This window comes from Nanorana parkeri, unplaced genomic scaffold (genome assembly GCF_000935625.1).
Source record: "Nanorana parkeri isolate BGI_ZX_2015 unplaced genomic scaffold, ASM93562v1 scaffold31, whole genome shotgun sequence".
Lineage (NCBI taxonomy): Eukaryota > Metazoa > Chordata > Amphibia > Anura > Dicroglossidae > Nanorana > Nanorana parkeri.
This window is the reverse complement of record NW_017306299.1, coordinates 1,163,527-1,186,805: the sequence shown is the minus strand read 5'-3', so window position 1 is coordinate 1,186,805 and position 23,279 is coordinate 1,163,527. Positions and strand designations below refer to the sequence as shown.

General features: G+C 41.9%; 1 protein-coding gene across 1 annotated transcript in view; it reads right to left on the bottom strand.

The window, feature by feature from the left end:
• The window catches only part of XDH (xanthine dehydrogenase), a 69,158-nt gene that overhangs the window by 23,189 nt on the left and 22,690 nt on the right, over nt 1-23,279 (bottom strand). The window contains exons 12-24 of the mRNA XM_018568341.1: nt 22,862-22,955; nt 19,201-19,310; nt 16,253-16,437; nt 13,931-14,105; nt 12,297-12,386; nt 10,849-11,018; nt 10,097-10,220; nt 9,682-9,801; nt 6,329-6,425; nt 5,458-5,582; nt 4,644-4,777; nt 2,458-2,545; nt 710-796 (exon numbers count right to left, since the gene is read on the bottom strand). Coding sequence (XP_018423843.1) covers nt 710-796; nt 2,458-2,545; nt 4,644-4,777; nt 5,458-5,582; nt 6,329-6,425; nt 9,682-9,801; nt 10,097-10,220; nt 10,849-11,018; nt 12,297-12,386; nt 13,931-14,105; nt 16,253-16,437; nt 19,201-19,310; nt 22,862-22,955 — 1,599 coding nt within the window. The remainder of the gene's footprint in view (nt 1-709; nt 797-2,457; nt 2,546-4,643; nt 4,778-5,457; nt 5,583-6,328; nt 6,426-9,681; nt 9,802-10,096; nt 10,221-10,848; nt 11,019-12,296; nt 12,387-13,930; nt 14,106-16,252; nt 16,438-19,200; nt 19,311-22,861; nt 22,956-23,279) is intronic.

The following is a 23,279-nucleotide window of genomic DNA, read 5'->3' as shown; positions in this document are numbered from 1 at the left end:
GCTTGTAAGACCTTTCTCTCAAAAGCCTGATCCTTATTAGAGAGAAAGTCCAGCCGATAGTGACAGACAAAGGTAGAAAAAGCTTGACCATCAAGCGGCCTTGCAAATCTGCTCTGAAAGAAGCCAAAGCCCTAGTTGGATGGACATTGACAAAATCTGGAGGATTCAACTGCATTACTTTGTGTGATTCCAGAATAGCCAACTTCATCCAGTTGGGTAATGGAGGCTTTAGAGGCTCTCTTACCTTGGTCCTTACCAGAAAAGAGGACAAATAAGTAATTTGATTTTCTAAAGGGTCTGGTAGCTTCAATATAAGCCAATAAACAACACCTAATATCCAGATGATGAAAATTCTCTTCAGCAAGATTAGAAGGATTTGAAGAAAAGGTGGGAAAAATTATTAGAAGGATGTCAGAGGAACTGGCTTTTAACCTTTGACCTGACAATGTTTTTCCTGTTCTGACGGGACAGGAAACAGCTTTTCTAGTTAATGAGCAAATATGGCTATATATATAATTGCAACCAAATCAGAACATATCGGAATTTTTACGTGACCCAACACATTATGATTTCTAATACACTTCCACCTAAACCCATCCATTTGCAATACATGGTGGTCTCAATATTTCTAATGTTTGTTTTGCTTTAGGGGATATTTGTCATTTTTAATTCAGAAGGCATTACACATAAATCATGTGATGTTGCTTACTGCATGCGATAGGTCCAGAGAGTTTCCGGCATTTGCATAGTAGGAAATGTCTAAGGCGGTTACTTGTCCACTTTTCATGAATCCAACCTGCAATTGTGAGATGAAACAAAGTGTCGTTCATGTCCGTAAATCAGCTCCAAATTTTAAAAAGACCCTGTCATAAGAGACATCGCTGACCTCCTTTTAAAAATGCTTGTTGCTATCACTATTATATACTATTAATGCAATGTTGGAGTTCAGTTTATCACCAGCCTCTAAGTACTGTGTTTCCCCGAAAATAAGACAGTGTCTTATTTTTTTTTTTGCACGAAAAAAGACACTAGGTCTTATTTTCGGGGGATGTCTTACCTGGCTGGGGGAGGACCGGACGAGGTCCCGGAAGGCGGCGTGCTGTTGCCGGTCCCGTGATTGCAGAGACAAGATAAGTTTTCCTCCAATCATAAATCTTTTGTACCTGACGTCAGCTGTTGCTGGGGAGAGTGGCTCTGTAATCCGCCCTCCCCAGCAACAGCTGACGTCAGGTACAAAAGATTTATGATTGGAGGAAAACTGTTATCTTGTCTCTGTAATCCGATCATAAATCTTTTGTACCTGATGTCAGCCGACACTCGGGAGAGCGTGTAGCCAGTGCCCGGAGCTGTAATGTCGGAGCATAACGTGATTGAGGTAAGTGTGATGCATTATACCATTTAAAATATTGATTTCGGAATTTTGGGTAAGAAAAGTTGGGGGCGTCTTATACATAGGGGCGGCTCATAGACGGAAAAATACGGTAAGTAAGAATGTAAGGCTTCCAGATTTGTACCGCCCTGTTTATAATAGGTGTTAAATTATTTGCTAAAATGTTAGCAAATCTTCTAGCTGTGGTAATATACACTGCCTGGCCAAAGAAACGTCACGCAATCTAATGTTTGATTGGACCACCTTTAGCTTTGATTAAGGTACATATTCGCCGTGGCATCATTTTGATAACCTTATGCAATGTGCAACATTTATTGCAGAGTTGCATTCATTTTAATTAATTGGCCACTGCGTAAAGTCTTCTCCAGCACATGCCAAAGATTCTCAATGGGGTTAAGGTCTGGACTCTGTTGTGGCCAATTCAATTTCACAATCTGAGCCCGATGAATCCTGGCATTGTCATCTTGGAATATGCCCAATGTGCCATCAGGAAAGAAAAAAATCCATTGATGGAAAAACCTGGTCATTCAGTATATTCAGGTAGGCAGCTGACCTCATTTTTGGGGGACATAACATTGCTGAACCTAGACCTGACCAAAGGAAGCAACCCCCGAATCATAACACTGTCCAAAATACATGTGTTGACTTTTTTTTTTGGCCAGGCAGTGTATACAAATACCAAACCTGACCCGACAGGCTTTATGCATAATAAATCAACGGCTACTTTGATGCATCTTTCTAAATATACAAAAACCTCTAGATAATATGGGAACTAGAGCAACACTATATATGCCTCTTATCCAATTGTCTTGTTTGTGGGCAATTATAGAAAAATTCAATTTCGGACCCAGATTTATTAAATGGGTTTTCCCATTATTATTATTAGCAATAGCTACTGAACCATGGGCAGCGATGATTAGACATTCCTCGGAATGTAATCTTACATTCCTGGACAGAAGTTCCTCTGGGTACTCCAGTTTTCTCCCACACTCCAAAGACATGCTGGAAGGTTAATTGGGTTATTTGTGATTATTTACATTAAGCCAGGCTGTAAAATACAGGAATACCTTGTAGCGTCCCAAATACGGATGTCTCCCTCCGGTGATAAGCATATCCTCATCTCTATCCAGCATGCACCGAACGGGCCGACCAGTCCTACACCGAATGGAGAGATTTGTTTAATTCATTGGCACAGAACTCTAGAACTACTAACATTCATAGGCCTTTTAAATCAGCTAATGTATTAAGTACTAACTCTCTTTCCCTCCACTCCCTGACTGGAGTATTCTATTACAATATTTCTGTGCTTTAAGACAGTCTGGGCACAGGAGACATGCTGCTGCACCAAAGTCTATATTCAAAATCTAACAGGAACATAGCAGCATAAACCTAAAACACATCAAGCCCTTATAACCAATACATTGAACTAGTAACAGATATATCACACATTAACTCATTTATAAATAGTCAGATATGTTGTTAAAATTCTAAAACATAAATAATGCTCAAATAACATTAATAATTAAAACAATGTTGCTCCTACATCAAGTTAAATGAGCTCTATAGTCCCAGCATATCCTCTCCTGTGATAACATCAGCATTGTAATAGGAATACATAGTAGAGTTGTTTCTGATAATACAATCAAAGCTTACTTGAAAAAATCCCTTTTATGTAGTGAGTGCTGAGTTCTGTCTGCCCATCACTTCCAACAACTTTCTGGATTCCCAGTGTGCTTTGTATCTCTTTCCCTGCTGTTTGATGTGATGCAATCTCAATTTCTGAAGACTACATATCCCATCATGCACTGCTTCCAGCAAGTAATGATAATGTTACATTGTGAGAAGTTCAGACAGCAGACTTAGTCCCTATTCACACTGAGAGACATGGATAAGCGCGCGTTTTTCCACGCGATTGTCACAGGCGCGATATTGCGCGACTTGTCGTGCTACGTCGCACGACTTTTCGTAGCTGGAACATTGGGCTGTAAGCAATTAAGAGCAAAATCGTGCGACATCCGCGCAAAAAAGGGTCATGTACAAGCAACAAGCTACAGCGACGAGCTACAGGTAACATTGAGCTGTTAGATGTGTGACAGCTCCATTGAAATGCATTGGACTAACTACATAGAGCGATATTGCGACAAACTGCTCAGTATGAGCGGGGACTTAGAGTGGTGACACCAGGAAGTGCATGTTCACAGGACTAAGTGAAATTGTGTCAATGCATTGAGGAAGTACATCCTATGGGCACCTTTGATAAGTAAGTTTACAAACTTCTAGATGGATATGGTTATTAGGAGCAGGGGTGTAGCTACTATGGGGCGAGTGAGGCACTCGCCTCAGGCTCAGCTGAGAGGGGGCGCGGCCAAAGCCGGCCTGGCTGCGCCCCCTAGCCCCTGTTGCTATGGCGAGCACAGGGTGCCTTTGGCAACAAGGGCGCCAGGTGGCCAATACAGCTGCGGCTTAGCAGGGAGAACAGGACAGGCTCCAGCTTCTCCTCAGATCCCTGCTACTCTCCCCCACCTGTATGGGCAGAGGACTCAATCTCAATCTCTTTTTCTATTTCAAAAAGGGAAATGTCAGGGGTCTGTTTAAACCCCTGATATTTCCCAGAAGCCCCCCTACAGTGGAAAGAAATTAAAAATAAAAAACCAAAACACACACACACACACACACACACACACACACACACACACTACTAGACATGTGCAAAGGCTAAAAATTTGTTTCGGGCGAAATGAACAGAAACTAAAAATGTTTTCATTAGTTTCCTCAAACTAAACACATTTTTATGCTATTTTGGATTTGGCCACCAGCGCGTTCTGCGCATGTGTGCCGCCATCCTGGAGACAGGGCGCATGACATCACATACCCCACGGGTCTGTTGGGGAGCACAATTTTCTGTTCTTGCCTCGGGCGTAAAAGGAGCTACCTACGGCTTTGATTAGGAGCAGCGTAGAACTAATGGAAATTAAATGTAGAAGTCCATATTTATTTTTAGTTTGAATTGTGTATTTTATATTTATATATAGATGGGTAAAGTCCACACCTGTTAAGGCAGCAACAAAAGGGAAACTATGAATTTAGAAGCCCATTGAGGAGTTGAAAAACAAAGTGACCCTTTTATAGCATCTTGATATGGTCACAGGGCCACTTTTTTGGCACTGGCAAGATCTGTTACTTTTCTTTAGGGCTCCTTATAACCTAAGGTCAGATCTTTTGAAACTGCATGTGAGCAAAATTCACAACGTACTTGTGGGCAGCCAGTGCTACTACTGTAGAGAGCAAAGCACTTCTGGACTCTTTTCCTCCAAATCCTCCTCCCATCCTCTTCACACGGACCACAATCCTGTTAGATGGCACCCCCAGGGCATGAGCAGCAAATGCCTGCAAAGGGTAGAAATAAGTCACCAGACTGAACGAAATACATTTCTGTTGACAGGTCTACTACAGAAGGTCATTCTGTACTTCCCTAGCCAGGGTTTAAATTGGTGACGCTGATTCTGGAAATTAGACATTCTCATTCTTAAGACTGCAGCTTTAACCAATACTGAGTTGTGGCTATTATAGGTCCTGACAGGCATGGCTGAGGAGATGCCAGTCAGAGCTTACACAGGGCTGGGGACTCTCTACCTGTACCCTTGTGAAGGTGCTGATGGTTGAGTGGGCAATTGCCAAGCTCCAGGGCTGTCATGGGTGAGGACACATGATCCATAGCTGTAAAGAAAGGTGCAGGAAGGAAGGGAGCTGGCATTAAAGTGAACCTGTTGCTTTCTCCGGCATGGGCATAGAACAAAATCCAGAAGAACTGGAGGGAACTGTGGTAAAAATGTGATAGTCATGTGACTTGACAAGAGCAGCTCCATGTTTATAGGACACAGTTAGGGATGGAATGCCATGTAGAGATTACAGCCATTTTCCTTTTGTCAGACTTTCTTTTGTCATATCACTGAATAGAGCCAGCTCCAAAATTAGCAAATAATTATAAGAGTTATTGCAGAGCTGGGGCCATAAAGGTTCAGCAGTTTTATTCTCCTGCTGGGAGGTGTGTTATGAAGGATGGGTACCTGTGTCTCAGTCGTATTTTGGGTGGAGGCAAAAAGCTCCATCTCGCCATCCTCGCCCTTGGGTACCGCAATGCAGCAGTTAGTTTCCAGGTAAAAGTGCTCCTGTCCTCCAATATGCATCTCCCCTGTGAAGAGATCAATTGAAAAGCAATTTATTATATATAAACGTATTCACATAATAAATGCACTAAAGAAAATGGTAAACAATCTGAGCATAGTATACTGTATTAAGTAGTTGTTATCCCTAACAGGATGGCATTTACTTTGCTAAAGCACTGTGTATGATAAATAGTTAAAGGGGCTGATCTCCTTCAGCCTCTTACTATTTACATGCAGTGGCTCAAGAACCTGCTGCACATCATTGCTCTGGGCCAGCTTCCTGAAAAAGACAACAGTGGACCATGGCTGGGCAATGTGTTGGCACAGCCACTTGCAGTATCCACCACTATGGAACCAAACATATGTGGGCACCCCCACATTTTTAGGTTCATGTGTTTCCAGCACACAAAGCCCTTTTAAACAACTTGTGGTAACTATTTGGTGAAGGCCTTTTTCTGATCCAGCAAAACTGCCCCCCTGTGCAGTTATGCTCCTTAAAGACATGCAGGGTTATTTACGAAAGGGTGAAGGGTTTGGAGAAGGCAGGAAAAGGAAACAATCTAGGATACAAATAGCTGATTTGGAAAAATTCTCCAATAGGCTCACTTTCCAGGTCAGCTATTTGTCCTAGATTGTTCACTTCTCCTAACTCTTCACCCTTTAGTGAATAGCCTGATGGTTTCATGAGTTGGTGTAAGGAAATTGAGTGACCTGCACAGAGTCCTGACCTCAACCCTAATGAATACCTATACATAAATACTACGTGTCTCACCTTCAAAGATGTGATCCGCCTCCTGAAAACCTCTCTCAATATTCCCATTTTCCATTTTCTTGATAGGTGGATAAAAGGATTGCTTGTCTATAGCTTCCTGGACGCAGACAGAAAGAAAAGATTTAGTGCTGGCTTTCAACATGCAGAAAATCCCCAGAACACATCGAAAGTGTTGAATTCTTTTTTCAGAATAATTCACAGATCGTTAAATACAAAAACTGCGTACTGCTTGTTCTTCAAGCTCATACTGTCCATTGTCCATTTTGCTGAGTGTGTATGTATAAGTACTCACAAAACCTTTATATATTGGCAGGGATATAGATCAAGGAACCATTAAAAGGGTCAGAAGCCTCTCAAATGGTTTCACCAGTAGCATTCAGCTTTCTTATTTTATAAACTATTTAGCCACAAATTAGGGAAACCTTCTATACACACTATATGGCTAAATATAGGTGAACACCGCTCAAAATGACTGAGTTCAGGTTACTGTTAATGCTAGATCATTCATTTCATGTCAATACATGTAATTCTAGACAAGTTTGCACTTCCAACCTTGTGACCACAGTTTAGGGAAGGCCATTTTCTGTTCTATCCTCACTATGACCCTGTGTAGTCAACTCCATAAAAAAACATGGGTGAATGAGTTTAGTGTGGAGAAACTCAAGTGGTCTCTATAGAGCTCTAACCGCAACCCAGGGGCGTAACTAGAAATCACAGGGCCCCATAGCAAAATTTTGTATGGGGCCCTGTGATTTCTAGTTACACCCCTTGAAGAGCCCACTTGAGATCACACACAGCTCACCTGAGGGTGACCCTGCAGAGCCCACCATAGACCCTCTATGGTGGGCTCTGCAGGGTCACCCTCAGGTGGGCTGGTCACACTCCTTACCTGTCCGCCTCTTCTTCCTCTGTCACCGAGCCCGCTCCCTCCTCTGTCGCCGGCCCCGCCTCCTGCTCCATCACAGGCCCGACTCCTTTTCTGTTGCTGACCCCCGGGCCCCGCCTCCTCCTCCCCTGCCGGGTCCAGCCTCCTCCACCACCGCTGCTGGCTCTCATTGACTCAGCAGCGGCTGTGGAGAAAAACGCAGCGCTGCACAGATTACTGACAGTGATCTGAACAGTGGCGCGTTCAAAGCCATGACAACCCAGGCGGCCCGCACGGCATAAGGGGGGTGTCCCGGGCCGTCTAGTTTGCTATGGCGATTGTTACGCCACTGCCGCAACCCTTCTGAAAAACTTTGGAATTAATTGGAACACTGACTGCAAGCCAGATCTTCTCATCCCACATCAGTACCTGACCTTACAAATGCTCTTTTGGCTGAATGGGCAGATATTCCGACAAACACAGTCCAAAATGTTGTGCAATGCCTTATCGGAAAGTGGAAGCTGTTATAGCTGTAAAGGAAGGGTGGGTAACTCTATATTAGTGCCCTTGATTTTGGAATGGGATGTCAAATAAGCTCATATAGGTGTGATGGTCAGGTGTCCACAAACCTTCAGTATATATGTATATGAATGTGAATTTTTTTTGGATTGATAAAGCCTTATATAAACAATCTGGACCATTGGGGTCCCATTATAACACAGCATGTTTTAAATTAATTTTAATATTCAGATATAAATATATATAATTAGTGTTTTATGGAGATGGGAGATGAAAATGTTCTAAAGGTAGATTAAACATTCTCGTCAAATACGGAAGGGGTTAACATTTGGAAAACTTGATAGCAAGCAAACACAAAGACAATAGACACTACTCTTTGCGGGGTCTTCGGTCCTATTTTAGAAAGATACTGTATAAGTCTACGGTGCTTCACAAAAAGAAAAAGTCCCATATGAAATACAAGCAAAACAAATGGCAAACGCACTCATCAATTTGTCACCAGCTTTACAGCAAGGTGCACATGAAAGGCCTTTATACAGTACAACAGCAAAATGTTTCCCAGCACACTCACCAGCCAGCATGCAAAAAAACTAGGGCTGGTACTGATTAACATTTTCGTGTTCGGTTAATCAGATTTTTTTTAATCGATTAATTATAACGCACATACAGATCCAACTACTTTTAGCTGATCTGCTTGCATTGCAACTCTGCATTAGTCAGTGGTAAATGTGGTATAACCTATATACAATCACCCCGACACTAGTTAGTTTCAACAATCCATGACTTAACTTCACAGTTCACACAAATACGTTTTAAATTCAAACTGTAGCACTGACGTAAGTAATTTTTTATTAAACTTTAAGAAAAACGTAGAGAGTTAGTTTAATTATAAAACGTATCCAGTAAACTGACTGTCAGTCACTTTATAGCAGGCAAGGAGGCATCACTTTAGCCAGTCACGCAGACATACCAGAGCGTTTACATTTTCTGGAAGCAGACACCACAGCAATGAATTAATAACATGAGCTAGGATCACAGTAATCCAGCACATTATTAATCTCACGTGCCCCACTCAATATGGCCGCCGCTTGAGTGGGGCACGTGAGATTAATAACGTGCTGGATTAGTGTGATCCTAGTTCATTTTATTACTTCATTGCTGTGCTGTATGTGTATAGGCCAATGCCTTAGCTGGCACTCGTGCAGAACAAGTTTCTTGGGCAAACCTCTTAGTTGTAACGAAACCGGAAGTCAGGCGGTCGCAGAACTCGATAAGTTCGAAATGTCATTACTGATCAAAAGAATTTTAATCGATCAAAAATTTTAACGATTAATCGAGTAATTACTCGTTAATTTCCACAGCCCTAAAAAAAACTTGTCTTACCGCTAAGGTTAAAAGCATATGAAATACAGTCCCAAAAGTGTTTCTGGGGAGCTTCACAGGAAGTGGAGAGGGGGTCAGATCCATTAAGCTGAGTGACGCAGACAGCAAAATGTTTTATGGTTCAGGTAAGAGGTAGGTGATAGGGCAACCTAAGGGCTAAAGGTTAGGAAGCAGGACATGTAGGGACTTTTTTTTCACTTGCACATTAATAGCGCCGGGTACTAATTGCCATTGACAGACAATGTATCAATAAAAACTTGAAAGAGGTTTCAGTCTTTCACCAGTCTATCTAAAACAAAAACACTGGAGCTCCACTATAACCAAATGACCATGGTCCTATTGTCCTTGTGTACTTCCACTCTAAAATGCCAATCTGTAGCTGTTGAATGGATGTTAGGTATGCAAGAAATTAAATGATAGTCTCTGAAGGATAAATAACTGGATAAAAAGTATGGGTCATGGTTTAGATACAACACTAGAAAAGGAAGTCACCCAACTTGATAACATATGTAGGAGTGGTCATTATCTGGGGGAGTGGATTCATTCCAGTTGGCAAATTAATATGCAAGGAACACATTTAACATACCTGTATAGTAATAATTGGTTCCAGTTCTTCGTAGGTCACCTTCACAGCTTTTGCTGCTTGTTGTGCATGTTCCCGAGTGTCAGCGACTACTGCACCAATAACATGGCCAACGCAAGTCACCTAGTGGAGTGGAAAACTTCAGTTATTCCCAACTAATCATTGTTTTGCAATAGTTAGCCCTTTCCTGTAATAGGCTGCACAGTGTATATAACCAGTTACAGGCAATCAAATTCAAATTTAGGCTCAGGTTATCCAAAACTGATAGATGGTCTTTACCATCAACTAAAACATTTTTGTTATTTTTAATAGGTTTCAGATGGTCTGACTCTTTACATTTTTGGTATAAAAATGTGTCCCAGAAAGGGAAGATGTGTGAACATGACTTAGGATGGGGGGGGGTCACCTCTTTACTTACCAAATCTTCTGAAAATATTGTCTCATCTTTTCTGACCCCGGTAATGTTACTTCCTGGAACATCTTTTGTGAAAAGGAAGCACACACACCCGGGTGTTAGTAGGGCTTCTGACACATCAATTGAGCTGTAGAAAAGCAGGCATCAAATTATACCTAAATTTGTAATCACCATTAATTGGTTCTCCATGCAGCATGACAAATAGGCAGTGAAAAAAGATAACTTGTAGATAGGCTGTAAAGCCCAACTGAATGACATTTTGTTTCCTTATCATAAATAATTGTTATGATTTTTTATTTTAATAAAACATTTAGGTTCACCCTTCCCCCTTCTGGGAAGAAAATATGGTGCTGTTCATATGTAATACTGAATGTATTCCCATACCTCAAACTCTGATGGAGAACCAGTGAGTAAACCTACCTCAAACTCTGTTGGAGAGTCAGTGAGTACATCCACCTGAAAATTTGTTGAAGAGTGAGTACACCCACTTCAAACTTTGTTGGAGCGTCTGTGAATACACCCACCAGAAGTGGTGATAGGAGTGGTGCCTAAGAACTGATTGTTGCGCATTTACTAAATATTCAGAATTGTAACAACTATAATGGCAGTCAAAAGTGTTAACAGCATCCTCCAGATTAATAATATTATTATTCCTGAAGGTGCCGATGAGATGAAGAGTTTGGGGACCTCTGCCCTAGAAGCAGAAATGACAGGTGACAAGTACATTCTCAGCTCTGACACAATCCACTGCTTACATTATTTTAGCGTAAGCCTTAGTGCTGGTTATCAGGGCCAAGTACAGCTCATTCTCGTAATGTGGGATGTCATCGCAGTAGACAGCTTCTCCAGTTGCTTGTTTCATTGCTGAGAGGTGCATGATTGGGCGTCCAACAAAATCCTCCGGGTCCTGCCCTGCTGGAACCTCCTGCAAAGAAGACAAGTGTATTGATACTTTTCCACCTTTCTGATTAGGATGAGGCAGACTGACCTTGGGACTACGGTGTAAGTTGAGTGATTCTTCTGCAAATGAACAATTCAAGAAATCTCACTAATGCAGAAACTCTCAGCTTCAGTGCTTTAGTATTGGTCGGGGGGGGGATTTACTTTATTTCATATATTCTTTGTATTTGTGTGTTTTTCATTTTTTAGTGCAATTGATTATTATTTGCATACTGCTGCCTTAAATGTTGTTCTTTTTTCACTGTCTGTTTTTTGAGCAGAAAAAAATGGCCGTCTGGAGACGGCAACCCGCAGATGCTGCAGTGCCGTCCGTCCGTTTTTTTACTACGGGCGGACGGCAAGTGGTTAAAGAACGTAATATAGTGAAGATAAACAGGATAAATGCCAACTGTCCTGGATTTGCCAGGACAGTCCTATATCTTGGCCTTCTGTCCTGCCAATGTTGTGTCCTGGGCTCAGCAGCTCAATAAAGCAATAACAGTGGGCATCAGGGCCATTGGTGGGCCGTTCTTTCATACTTAGAGGTGTGGTTTGGGCAGGAACACATAAAGTGGATATGGTGGGTTTCCCCTGGATATTAGGAGGTTGGGTCTGAGAGGGATCAATTCATTAAGAGGGCATGATTTAGGTACACCAATCAGGAAACCCTGAAAGTGGGCGGATAAAATGTAAACCGTAGGCGGGAATAACAGCGTCCCGTGACATAATGTTGGCAAATATGCATTAAGGTCTATATTTTTGTGCAAGAACCTGTCCAGGATAGTTGAAAGGAACTTCTGTGACCCTTAGGAGCCATTTAAAGCTTGCTGCACCCTTAAAAATACCACCTTAATTTTGCTTTGCCCATTGATTCAAATGCATTTCATCAAAATGACAACGTTTCATCAAAATCTCTGGAATTTCACTGAAATTTTAGAGAAATTGAAACTCACAATTTCACTCATCCCTACCAAAAACACTGTCAAAAGTCTATGTAGAAAACAGTAAAAGTGGCATTCACCAAACATTCACTGCCAGTGAATCTTCCAGGTGCAAGTGTAAATTAAAGTGACTGTAATGTGCATTGAATGCTTGGTGAATGTCACATTTGACGCTTTATAAAATATGCCCTTAGGAGTGGCTTAGTCCTAATAAGTCCGTAGCTCAGCCAATCTTGATGGAACTTGAGAGCTTAACATTTTTAGTTCCTCACTCTTATTGAACCCTCAATGCACACAAAGAATTACTCAGTGATATAATTTACCTGATACAGCTGCACGCTGGACGGTTCAGGTTTGTGAAACAGTTCAATTACACTTTCATAATTCCGAGGAACCATCCCGTCTATGTTGTTCTAAATCAAGAATATCAGAAATAAAATGTCAGTTTTGCCACTAAGTCGAAGAAACTTAACTTTACCTGAATAACTAACATCTAACCTAACCCCTAATACAAGCTCCTGAAGCTGAACTCCGGAATTTAAATATATTCCTCAATTACCACAAAGGATATACAGTAAATCCCCTCGGTGTGCCTTTGCATACCCAGATTTACCTTGTAAAAGTAATGGCGACATAACCACTGTGCTGTGCATAGCCCGTGCAGAGAGCAGAGCTGTGGGAGGGATCCATCAGGCCCCACCCACTACAGGCTGCCTGCAGAAAAGTACAGGAGGGGGCGGAGACAAGATCAGTCACCCTGCACAAGGAGAGAGAGCAGCAGTGACTGGTCTTGATTACAGGAGGGGGCGGAGATAAGACCAGTCACCCTGCACAAGGAGAGAGAGAAGCACTGACTGTTCTTTATTACCAGAAGCCCGAAGTCTCACACTGGATTACTGCGCAGATCTGGAAGAAATACACAAAACACACCAAGATTCCAGGAACAATACACATGGCTCTTGTGGTTAGATAATATTTGCTTATCGAGTTCAGCTTTAACATTTAACCTCCTCCCACCAATACTAAACCTAATTTCTAAAATAAGCCCTTAATATTTAACCTCCTCCAAACACTTGTAGTCAGTATTTTCTTGTTCTGGCTCTACATGCAGTGGTCCAACCTAACCTTCAGCTTGGATAGAGTGGGACAAGTTAGAACCTCTGTAATAGAAATGGATAGATGTCTGTGCACATATCCCAAAGATTACATAGATATATATACAGTATATACCTATACATATCTACATATATACGCACACAGTATATATAGAAAACACATCAGGTGACCACTTGTTAACATTGAAAATTCCTAGTTAACTCTCTGCACTCAATTTTAAGGGTTAGAACCTCTCTTCAGGTTTTCCAGGCTATCTTAGGGTTCTGTATGCATTCTTGCAGATCTAATGCAGATCTTCCCTCACTTCCTGTCTGGGGATACCATTGTCACCAGGACAGGAAGTGATTGTAAATCTCTCTAGCAGAAACCCAGATATCAATAAACACCCAACAGGAAAATTAATTTCCAAAATTTGAAAAAAAGTTTTTTTGGCTTGACATACACTCTAAATGAATGCCATAAATTGTTTTCTGTTTTTTTTTCTTCTTTTATTCAATGAAAACTATAAGTGTTATCTAATAAATGTTCATGCAATCGATTTTTTGGAATAAATCAAAAGCAAAATATAATTTGATATAATATAGTATAAGTATATGGTTCTCCCTAGAATCCTGTTCAAAACAACTGAAACTTCTTGGACGTGTTGCATGGCTTTCCATAGAATTTGAACAAGTAAAAAAATTCAAGGTGATAAATGTAAAAATTCCCACATTGGGTTTTATAGATACAGATGCAATAAAACAATAGAATTATCATATAGTATAAGTTATATATATACATGGGTGCCATTGAGATTTGTTTTCCAGTTCCATTGGAAAATGGTCATGAATTTGGCACTTACATTCCGGTTCAGATCATGTTCCAGCTTCTTCAGAACGGTGAGATAAAACTTGAAGAAAAAGCTGAGGGTTAGCGTCTGTCGGAATTCCACCATCCCGCCTGGAACACTGGGGGACAGTGTTATCTCTTTGGACAGGAAGCGGCAGGCATCTTGTAGCAAACTGTCATTCCATTCCCTGCATGGACAGAAAGGAGATTGGATGAAGAGTTCTATTGGACGGTACTCTATACCTATTTACAGGGGCTGAACTCTAAAAACAAGCAAAACAAATGACAAACGCACTCATCAATTCGTCACCAGCTTTACAGCATGGTGCACATGGAATGGGCTTTAAACAGTAAAACAGCAAAAAGTTTTCCTGGCACACTCACAAGCTTGCATGTAAAAAACTTGTCTCACCACTAAGGTTAAAAACAGAGGTTTGGATACACGTCTTCTGCAGAAAATGTGAAAGCCGCACAGCCGCGCCAAGGCACCTCTTATAGTGCGGTCCTAACTCTCAAACTATCAGTCTCCATCTTGGAGCACATGGGTCAGAAGATAAAATTGGGAGCAGGTCTGTCGGGAGGAAGCCCAACCTCCCTTAACCTCTTTCGCCTAGGGCCAATTTTGGGTATTATCGTTTTTTGAGGTTTCGCGCGCGCACGCAATTTTAAGGCTTGACATGTTTAGTGTCTTTTTACCCGACGTGACCCCATCTTTTATATTTTACCAAAAAATTGGGTAATAATAAATGTTTTATCATTTAATATAGGGGAAACTGTTTTTTTTTTTTAAATTTCGGTAATTTTTCCTTAATATAGTAAAAAAATAAAACCCCCAGTGGTGAATAAATACCACCAAAAGAAAGCTCTATCTGTCCCCAAAAAAGGGTATAAAATTCATTTCAGTACAGCGCTGCATGACGGAATAAATGTCAGTTAAAGTACAGCAGTGCTGAATACTGAAAAATGGCCTGGATGGGAAGGGGGTTTAACACCGCGGATGTCAACTGGTTAAAGGCACAGGAACGCACAAGGGCTTTTTGCTGAACTCTAAAAACAGACACTGCTACCCACAGGAACCAGAATTATGGTTCTGTTTAGTAGTTGAAAGCTATTTTGTAGCTACTTCTAACTGACCAACCAGTTATAGCAACTCAACCCTGTGTGTAGACAGACCAGGGCTGTCCTACTCAAGTCCTCAAGTGCCAAATGCTCTGATGTTTTTGGGATGTGCCTAACAGACAGTAACAGACTAACAGACAGTAGCAGATTAAAGCCCAAAACCCGGCAAAACTCTTTAATACTCTTTGGATAGAGCTGGGAAGGGTTAGGGCCTTTCTTGGGATCTGTATCTGTAGTGAGGAGATAAGAAGTGAAGGGCAATCAAGAAAGGAAGTGACAGGAAAGCTCTCCAACAGTGACACAAGCAAAAAAACGGAAACACAATTTTTGTAGAATGAGGAAAAGTCAAAACTTAAAATAATTTTATATCTGTCTATGTTTTCGAGTCACGCTGACAACGGTTCCCTCTATTTCTACAGGTGTCATAAGGAAAGAAAGTATGGGAAAATCTCTTCAATGTGGTTGCCCTCAGATATAAAACCTGACGTTAGTGTTAGCTCTCCTTCATGTTATTAAAAAAAAAAAATGTTTACTTCAGGTAGGCTTTAACTGAAGCGTGGTACATAAAGTAAAAACAACTCTGTATATCCCCACATCCCAGCCTATATGTGGCTTTTGAGGGCTGAATTGGACTTCACCCATCACCATCACCTCGACCAGCCATTCTTAACAAGGGATCTTCCAGAGGTTCCCAAGGGTTCCTTGAGAAGAAGCAGGCTCCCATCTGATTGTGTCTGCATAGCACCAGGGAAACATCACTTGGCAGAGTCACTGGCATCTCACCAATGATCTTTTAGCTGTCTGTAGGGGTGGCATTCTTCTCATTGACCACCAGTGTAAGGGGGCACAACTCATGCAAGAGTCTGGCTGTGTTTCTTTTCTGGTCATCATTATTATTACTTCTTATTTTATTTTTGTTATTATAACTGATAACTATTTTGTGATTATAAATAAAAAAAATGTTTTAAATATTTTTAAAACTTTTTGAAATTTTGAATTATCATTTTTTTAAAGCATGTTAGTGTTGAAAATTATTCACCATTAATGCCAAAGTCTTTATTTTTTATTATATCTATAGCCTATTTATATTGTTATCCTATCATTAGCTGTAGGTATCATTTTTATCCAGGGTTCTCTGAGACCTAAAAATGATTTACCTCTGGGGTATAAAGGTTAATAAAAGCTGATCTTCATGATCTGATCAGCAGTATGTTACCTCCCAACTAGTTCCTTGCAGGTATCTTTTGCCAGGACGGTGACGGGTGCCATCCCTCCATAGCTGAGCTGGATCTTTTCCACCAGATGGCTGTCCTGTTTAAACTCCACCATCATCCCAGTGGTCACAATGGCGATATCGTCCTCCCGCCGCGAGGCTTGTTTGAAGGCAGAGAAATATTGCCACTGTAAAACGATGCAATCAGCTGTCAGTGAGACTTTAATAACCAACATTGCAATGAGAAACTTAGAACAAGTTCACCGTTGGCAGTGGTGGGTGATTGGCTCTAATTTCAAGTTCAAGTCCGAGGACTACACCTTTGTAACCTTATATTGTATTTAAATCCAAGAACAAAAATTTAATATAAAGTGCTTTCCAGTCCTTAGATGTGGTGGCTGCATTAGTTTTCTTTTTTCAGGGTTACTTTATTCTCTCCACAATGTATAAAAATGAAAAGAACATAGCCACACTAAGGGGTCTAGTTATAAACAAGCAAAACAAATGGCAAACGCACTCATCAATTTGTTACCAGCTTTACAGCAAGGTGCACCTGGAAGGGCCTAGTACAGTACAACAGCAAAAAATGTCCCAGCACACTCACCAGTCAGCATGCAAAAAAACTTGTCTCACCGCTAAGGTTAAAAACAGAGGTTTAGATACACGTCTTCTGCAGAAAATGTGAAAGGCGCACAGCCGCGCCAAGGCACCTCTATATAGTGCGGTCCTAACTCTAAACTATGAGAGTCTCCATCTTGGAGCACATGTGGCAAAATATAAAATTGGGTGCAGGTTTGTCAGGAGGAAGCCCAATCTCCCTTAAAGGCACAGGGACGCACAAGGGACCCTGCACATCACAACGGCAGCTGAGGCCCCCCATGCATCACTGCACCAAATCAGTGACAGGAGTGCATTTGCCATTTGTTTTGCTTGACTGAGGTGCCTTGGCGCGGCGGTGCGGCTGTCACATATTCTGCAGAAGATGCATATTTAATCCTCTGTTTTTAACCTTAGCGGTGCAACAAGTTTTTTTGGATGCTGGCTGGTGAATCTTCTTAGAATTTTTTCTATTCAGGCTGAATGTAATAAAAGGTAATACCACATAATGGCCACTAGTTGGAGCTGGGGAGCATAGTAAATAAACGCTGATTACCTATGCTCATGAGCTCCACCTAGTGGCCATAATGTGGGATTACATTTTATTACATTTGACCTAGACAGAAAATGTGGGAGGAGAGACCAGCAAAAAAATGAATAAAGCCACAATGCATATGTGCACTTTTATGGCACCCACAAGTACTGGGATATGTAGTTCCCCTTCTAGCACCTTGTAGAAAGCTTGTGTGCAGTCGGAAGTTACATGATGCACAGAGTGGGGGATGATCTGTAATGGTATTAGGTACTTTTACAAGTGACTTTTAAAGAAACTAATTACCGTATTTTTCGCTCCATAAGACGCACTTTTTTCCCCCCAAAAGGAGGGGGAAAAAGTGCCTGCGTCTTATGGAGCGAATCCCGACGCCCGAGACATGCAGTTTCGGGCGCCGGGCGAGTAGTAGGAGCCACTGCTCGTTTAATACGAGTGATCTAACGAGATCACTCGTATTAAAGCCGAGCAGCGGCGGCGGCGATCGAGTTCAGCAGCAGGAGCCACTGCTCGTTTAATACGAGTGATCTAATGAGATCACTCGTATTAAAACCGAGCAGCGGCGACGATCGAGATAACCATAGAGCAGACGAAGAATAGACGTTCTTCACCTGCTCTGCGTCATCACTGAGACCGTGGCGCTGTAATCACAGCGCCACCTGTCTCAGCGGTCACTAACTGCAGCTTCTGTGACAGCGACTATCATAGAAGCTGTCACAGAAGCTACAGTCTCGAGTGCTCCATAAGGCGCGCCGGACCTCCCTGCGTCCTATGGTCCGGTGCGTCTTATGGACCGCAAAATACGGTACTTTATTGCAACTGGAGCCAAAACTTTTTTTCTTGTTTTGGATGAGGGTTAGAATACCTGTAATTTTTTTAATAGCTGTCTGTGTCCCCATTAGGGTGATTCACCCCTCCTATTTGTCCTGGTGATCGTTATCACTAAAAGTGAAAGAAAAATTTGGGTTGTCACCAGAACAGGAATAGATATGAAATGTTACAATGGAGACACTAGTTCGGGTGACACTGCTGACCACCTGGAATTTCCCTCTCTGAAGAGATTTCCTGCAGAGGCAGCGGGGATCCGAGGAGAAGTGAAGGAAGCGCTGAAGCTGAGAGCCGCCGGCTGTCAGATCCTGGCTGAGCGGCTCTCTCTCTCTCCTCACCGCTCAGCCATGCTGTTGTGACAGCGGCTCCCTCCTCCAGCCCCCCCTGCCGGTTGCAGAGCTTTACTTCTCCTCGGATCCCTGCTGCATACAGATGGGGAAGAGCAGCAGGGAACCAGAGGAGAAGCCCCACTTCTCCCTGCTGGCTGAGCCCTGGATGTTTTTTCCCTGGCAAACATTATTTGATACTGGAGGGTTTAATACTACTTTAGGTTCATTGAAGCGTAGTTTCTTTTGTAAGTATAACACATATTGATTCTGTACTTATTTTAGCTACCTGCCTGCACACTAAACAACAAAGAAGGGTTTGGTTACCATCAGGAATTTAAAATACGAACGAAATTCGGGTCAGATTTGAAGATTTGAGTTCAACCTAAACGTGAATCTCAGCACTATACAAGAAACTTCAAGTGCCTAAAAGCTACAAAGAAACTATAAACCAGGGGTGGGCAACCTTGGAATTCCAACTGCAGTGGAACTACATGTCCCATGAGGCATTTCAAGACTGTGACAGCCACAGAGGTCTAGGCATGGTGGGATTTGTAGTTTCACCATAGCCAGAGTGCCGAGGTTGCCTACCTCTGCTAAAAAAACATCTTGAGCTGGTTAGGGGCAGATTTTCAATTCACAGAACTTACCTTCTTTGAGTACGGGATCTCAACAGAGAGAAGGATCTCCTGAGGTTTTAATATTGTTTTTCTGTATCCGGCAAAGAAATGTTCATCCATCTGTACAGTCCTTTCACTGTCTGCAAATACAATGTCGTGAAATGTAAGATGGGCCAGACAAATACTGTACAGAGAGTCACAATTTTCTGTCATATGAGGGACATGAGCTGGCAGGTGAACATATTGAGACACAATGAGGCAGATTTATTAAAGGATTTCAGAATCCACACAATAAATGTTCATTTCAATCATCCAATCATCTGTAAATGAAATATTTTCTTTTCACGTGATCGGATAATTAAAGTGAATCTTCACACAAATCATTCTCAAATCTTTTAGTAAATCCGCCTCAAAATTGACTTTACCTTCAACAAAGAACTCCAGGAATTGTTTATAAAAAAAAGTGATTTTGCTGTTGTGAGAATGAGGCCAAACCGAATGTTCTCTTCTGGTCAAATGTTCTTTATTAGGTTAATAGGACATAGTGAATGGAATACCCCGAACTAAACTTGTTACATCCTATACAATCATGATTGGTTATGCAAAGCTTACCATGAAAGTCATTTGATCATCTGACACTTAGTGACAGAAAACGTTTTTTACAACTGCAGACTTGAGATAAATGAGATAACGGTCACCAGGCAAACTATTTAAAGCGGAACATTACACAGAAAAGGAACATTTGCAAACAGTCAGGCAGAAGAGACATACTATAGGGGTCTGTTCATGAAAAATTCCATTCGCTTATTCGTCCAGCAAGGCTGCAGGTACATGTGTTCTGTGTGAGTCATTTCTATTCTGGTCGAATGTTCTTCAATAGTTCCATTCATAAATGGGGAAAATACCCCAGTAGGAGCACTAGATGGAGTTGAGGAATCATAGGAAATAAATACATGTTAGTAAGCAGATACAATGTTACAATTTTAGAGACTGCTGGAAGGAAGGAGCATGACAATGTAACCATTGATACTATGGGGATAGCAATGGTTACAAGTATATGCTCAGTCTCTCCAGCATTCTCTTGAATTGTAACACTGACAGAGTTTGGAGGAGGCAGGAGAAGTGAACAATCTAGGGCAATGTAGCTGATTTGGAAAAATTCTCCAATTTAGCTCACTTTGCAGTTCAGCTATTTTGTCCTAGATTGTTCCCTTCTCCTGCCTTCTCCAAACTCTTCACCCTTTGGAGAATAATCCTGTAGATCGTGTAACTAAGGTATTCATGGCCTATGATCCTCACCTCCATCTAGTGGCTATAATAAGGTATTTCCCAATTCACTCTCCGGTTGAAGAACATTTATCCAGAAGAGAAAATATTATTATTATTATTATTATTATTTTTATTATACAGGATTTATATAGCGCCAACAGTTTGAGCAGCGCTTTACAATATAAGGCTCTGTTCACACCTAGGCGTATCGAATATGCGCGTTTGTTGCGCGTTTCGTGACGCGCGTTTTTACCGTGATTCGCTGTAAAAAAAAATGTGCAACAAAGTGCGTTTCCGAGGGCTACTTGGCTGTATCCCAATGGAAACGCAAGACAAAAACGCCACAAAGAAGCTCATGTACCTTTTCAGGCGTAGGCCGTTTTGTAGCGCGTTCAGACGGGCTGAAATACGGCAAGGTGTGAACCATACCCATAGAAAACAATGGGATTTTCATGTTTGAGCGTTTTGTAGAGCGTTTGTAGAGTATTGAACGCGCTACAAATTCACTAAAATATAATTCAAGACAATATGGTGAGGAGCGCCCTGCCCCTGAGGGCTTACAATCTAACGGGAGGGGGAAGAGATACGTGAGGAGGTAACTGTGTGGGGATGAACTGTTTGATTGATATTTTAGTGGTTAGGTTGAGGTGGGATAGGCTTCCCTGAAGAGATGAGTCTTAAGGGAACGCCTAAAGGTAGACAGAGTAGGAGATAGGCGAACAGGTTGGGGTAATGAGTTCCACAGAATGGGGGCGACTCTGGTGAAGTCCTGGAGGCGAGCATGGGAGGAGTTGACAAGGGAGCTAGAGAGCAAGAGGTCTTGGGAGGAGCGTAGGGGACGGTTAGGGTGATACTTGGAGACCAGGTTGGAGATATAGCTGGGGGCAGAGTTGTGGATGGCTTTGTAAGTGGTTGTTAATATTTTGAATTTTATCCTCTGGGCGAGTGGAAGCCAGTGCAGGGATTGGCAGAGGAGGGATGCAGACACTGAGCGGTTGGTTTGGTGGATAGGTCTGGCAGCAGCATTCATGATAGACTGAAGGAGGAGGAGCCTGTGTAGAGGTAGGCCAATGAGGAGAACGTTACAGTAGTCGAGACAAGAGATAACAAGGGACTTGATAAGCAGCTTTGTGGTTTCATTGGTGAGGGGCGTATTTTGGAGATGTTACGAAGGTGAAGGCGGCAGGATTTGGATAGTGATTGGATGTGGGGAAGAAAGGTGAGGTCCGAGTCAAGGATGACAGCCAACACCCTGGCATGGGGGGAGGGTTGGATGGTTGTGTCATTAATCATGATTGAAAAGTTTGATAGAATCACCGGGGGGGACCAACGTTGTGTCATTAATCATGATTGAAAAGTTGGGGGAGGGTGCGCGGGGGTGTGTGAATACCATAAGCTCAGTTTTTGATAGATTGAGCTTTAGGAAATGTTGTGACATCCAGACGATATGTCAGTAAGTAAGTTAGTGATGCGTAAGGAGACCGACGCGGTGAGTTGCGGAGTGGAGAGATAGATTTGAGTGTCGTCAGCATAGAGGTGATACTGGAAGCCATGTATGGAGATCAGCTGACCAAGAGAGGAGGTGTAGATAGAGAAGGGGTCCAAAGACAGAGCCTTGGGGGACCCCAACAGACAGGGGAAGAGGAGAGGAACAAAATGCACTAAGAACACTTGTTATTGCCACATTCACATAACTGGTGGTTGATTCATAGAGAACAAATGTACCTGCAGTTTTGCTGGACAAATGCTATTCAGATTTTGTATAAATAGATCCTCATGTCTCTTCCCTTATAAATTATCCTGACCTGCCTGTTTGTAATCTTCTTGAGGATGTACACTGAGTTGCGCATACATCATCCCACCGCAGCAAATCAAGAACCTAAACCTGAAACAAGACCAGGTGTACATACCTCACTATATAGATTCACCCTCTCTATTTGTCCCAGTGACCATTGTCACTGGAACAGAAAGTGGTGAATGGTCCAAATTTTTAGGGTCGTCCCCGGAAACAGGAATACTGGGCAAATAAAGGGATATCTGTAATGTGACAACCGTCCAACAAATTTCCTCTCACCCAATGTGTCTCTAGCATAGGAAGTAAAGGGAAATACCCCTAATGGAACAAATACAGGAGTTTAAACTATAGAGATATGCTATAGGGCTTGTTTGGTCAATGATTTCATGCCTGCACTGGCCGTGGAGAATGAAAGACAAGGGTTGATTTGTATTAAAAAAATTAACCAGTGTTCCCCCCAAGGTAGGCAGTATCAGGAACTGTCTACCCATGCTTTCCTCCTCTCTGTAGACTTCATGCAGCTACCAATCCAATTCAGGAGTCAGAATCTAACTGCCAGCTCAGTGGTCCAGACAACAGATGATGATTAGTATTGTCCCAGTTCACAGATTGAATCTTGATTTGTACCTTTAGAAATGAGTTGTAGTTTAGTGCTGCTTGCCATGAATACTGGGTTCAGGTCAGAGATTGGACTGGCCGTCATGATATTGCCTCCAATAGCCTATAATTACCAAGGGGGACAATATAATCTAGTGTCAACGTCAATGCAAATACTGTATGAAACAATACCAAGATTTTATGGTGGAAGCAAATGTATTGAAGCCAGAGAGTCAACGAGTCAAAAGACTAGCAACTCCAAAAAGAAGTCAAGAATGGCAGCCCTATATTTTCGTTATGAAAGGTTTACATTCTGTTTCAATACATTGTTATTTAAAGTTTTTTTAAGGAGAACAAAACATAAGTAATCCACATTGGAAAATTAGGACAGTCCACAGTGCAGGAACCTGTGAAACATACAAAAGTGCAAATCATAAACATGTATCAG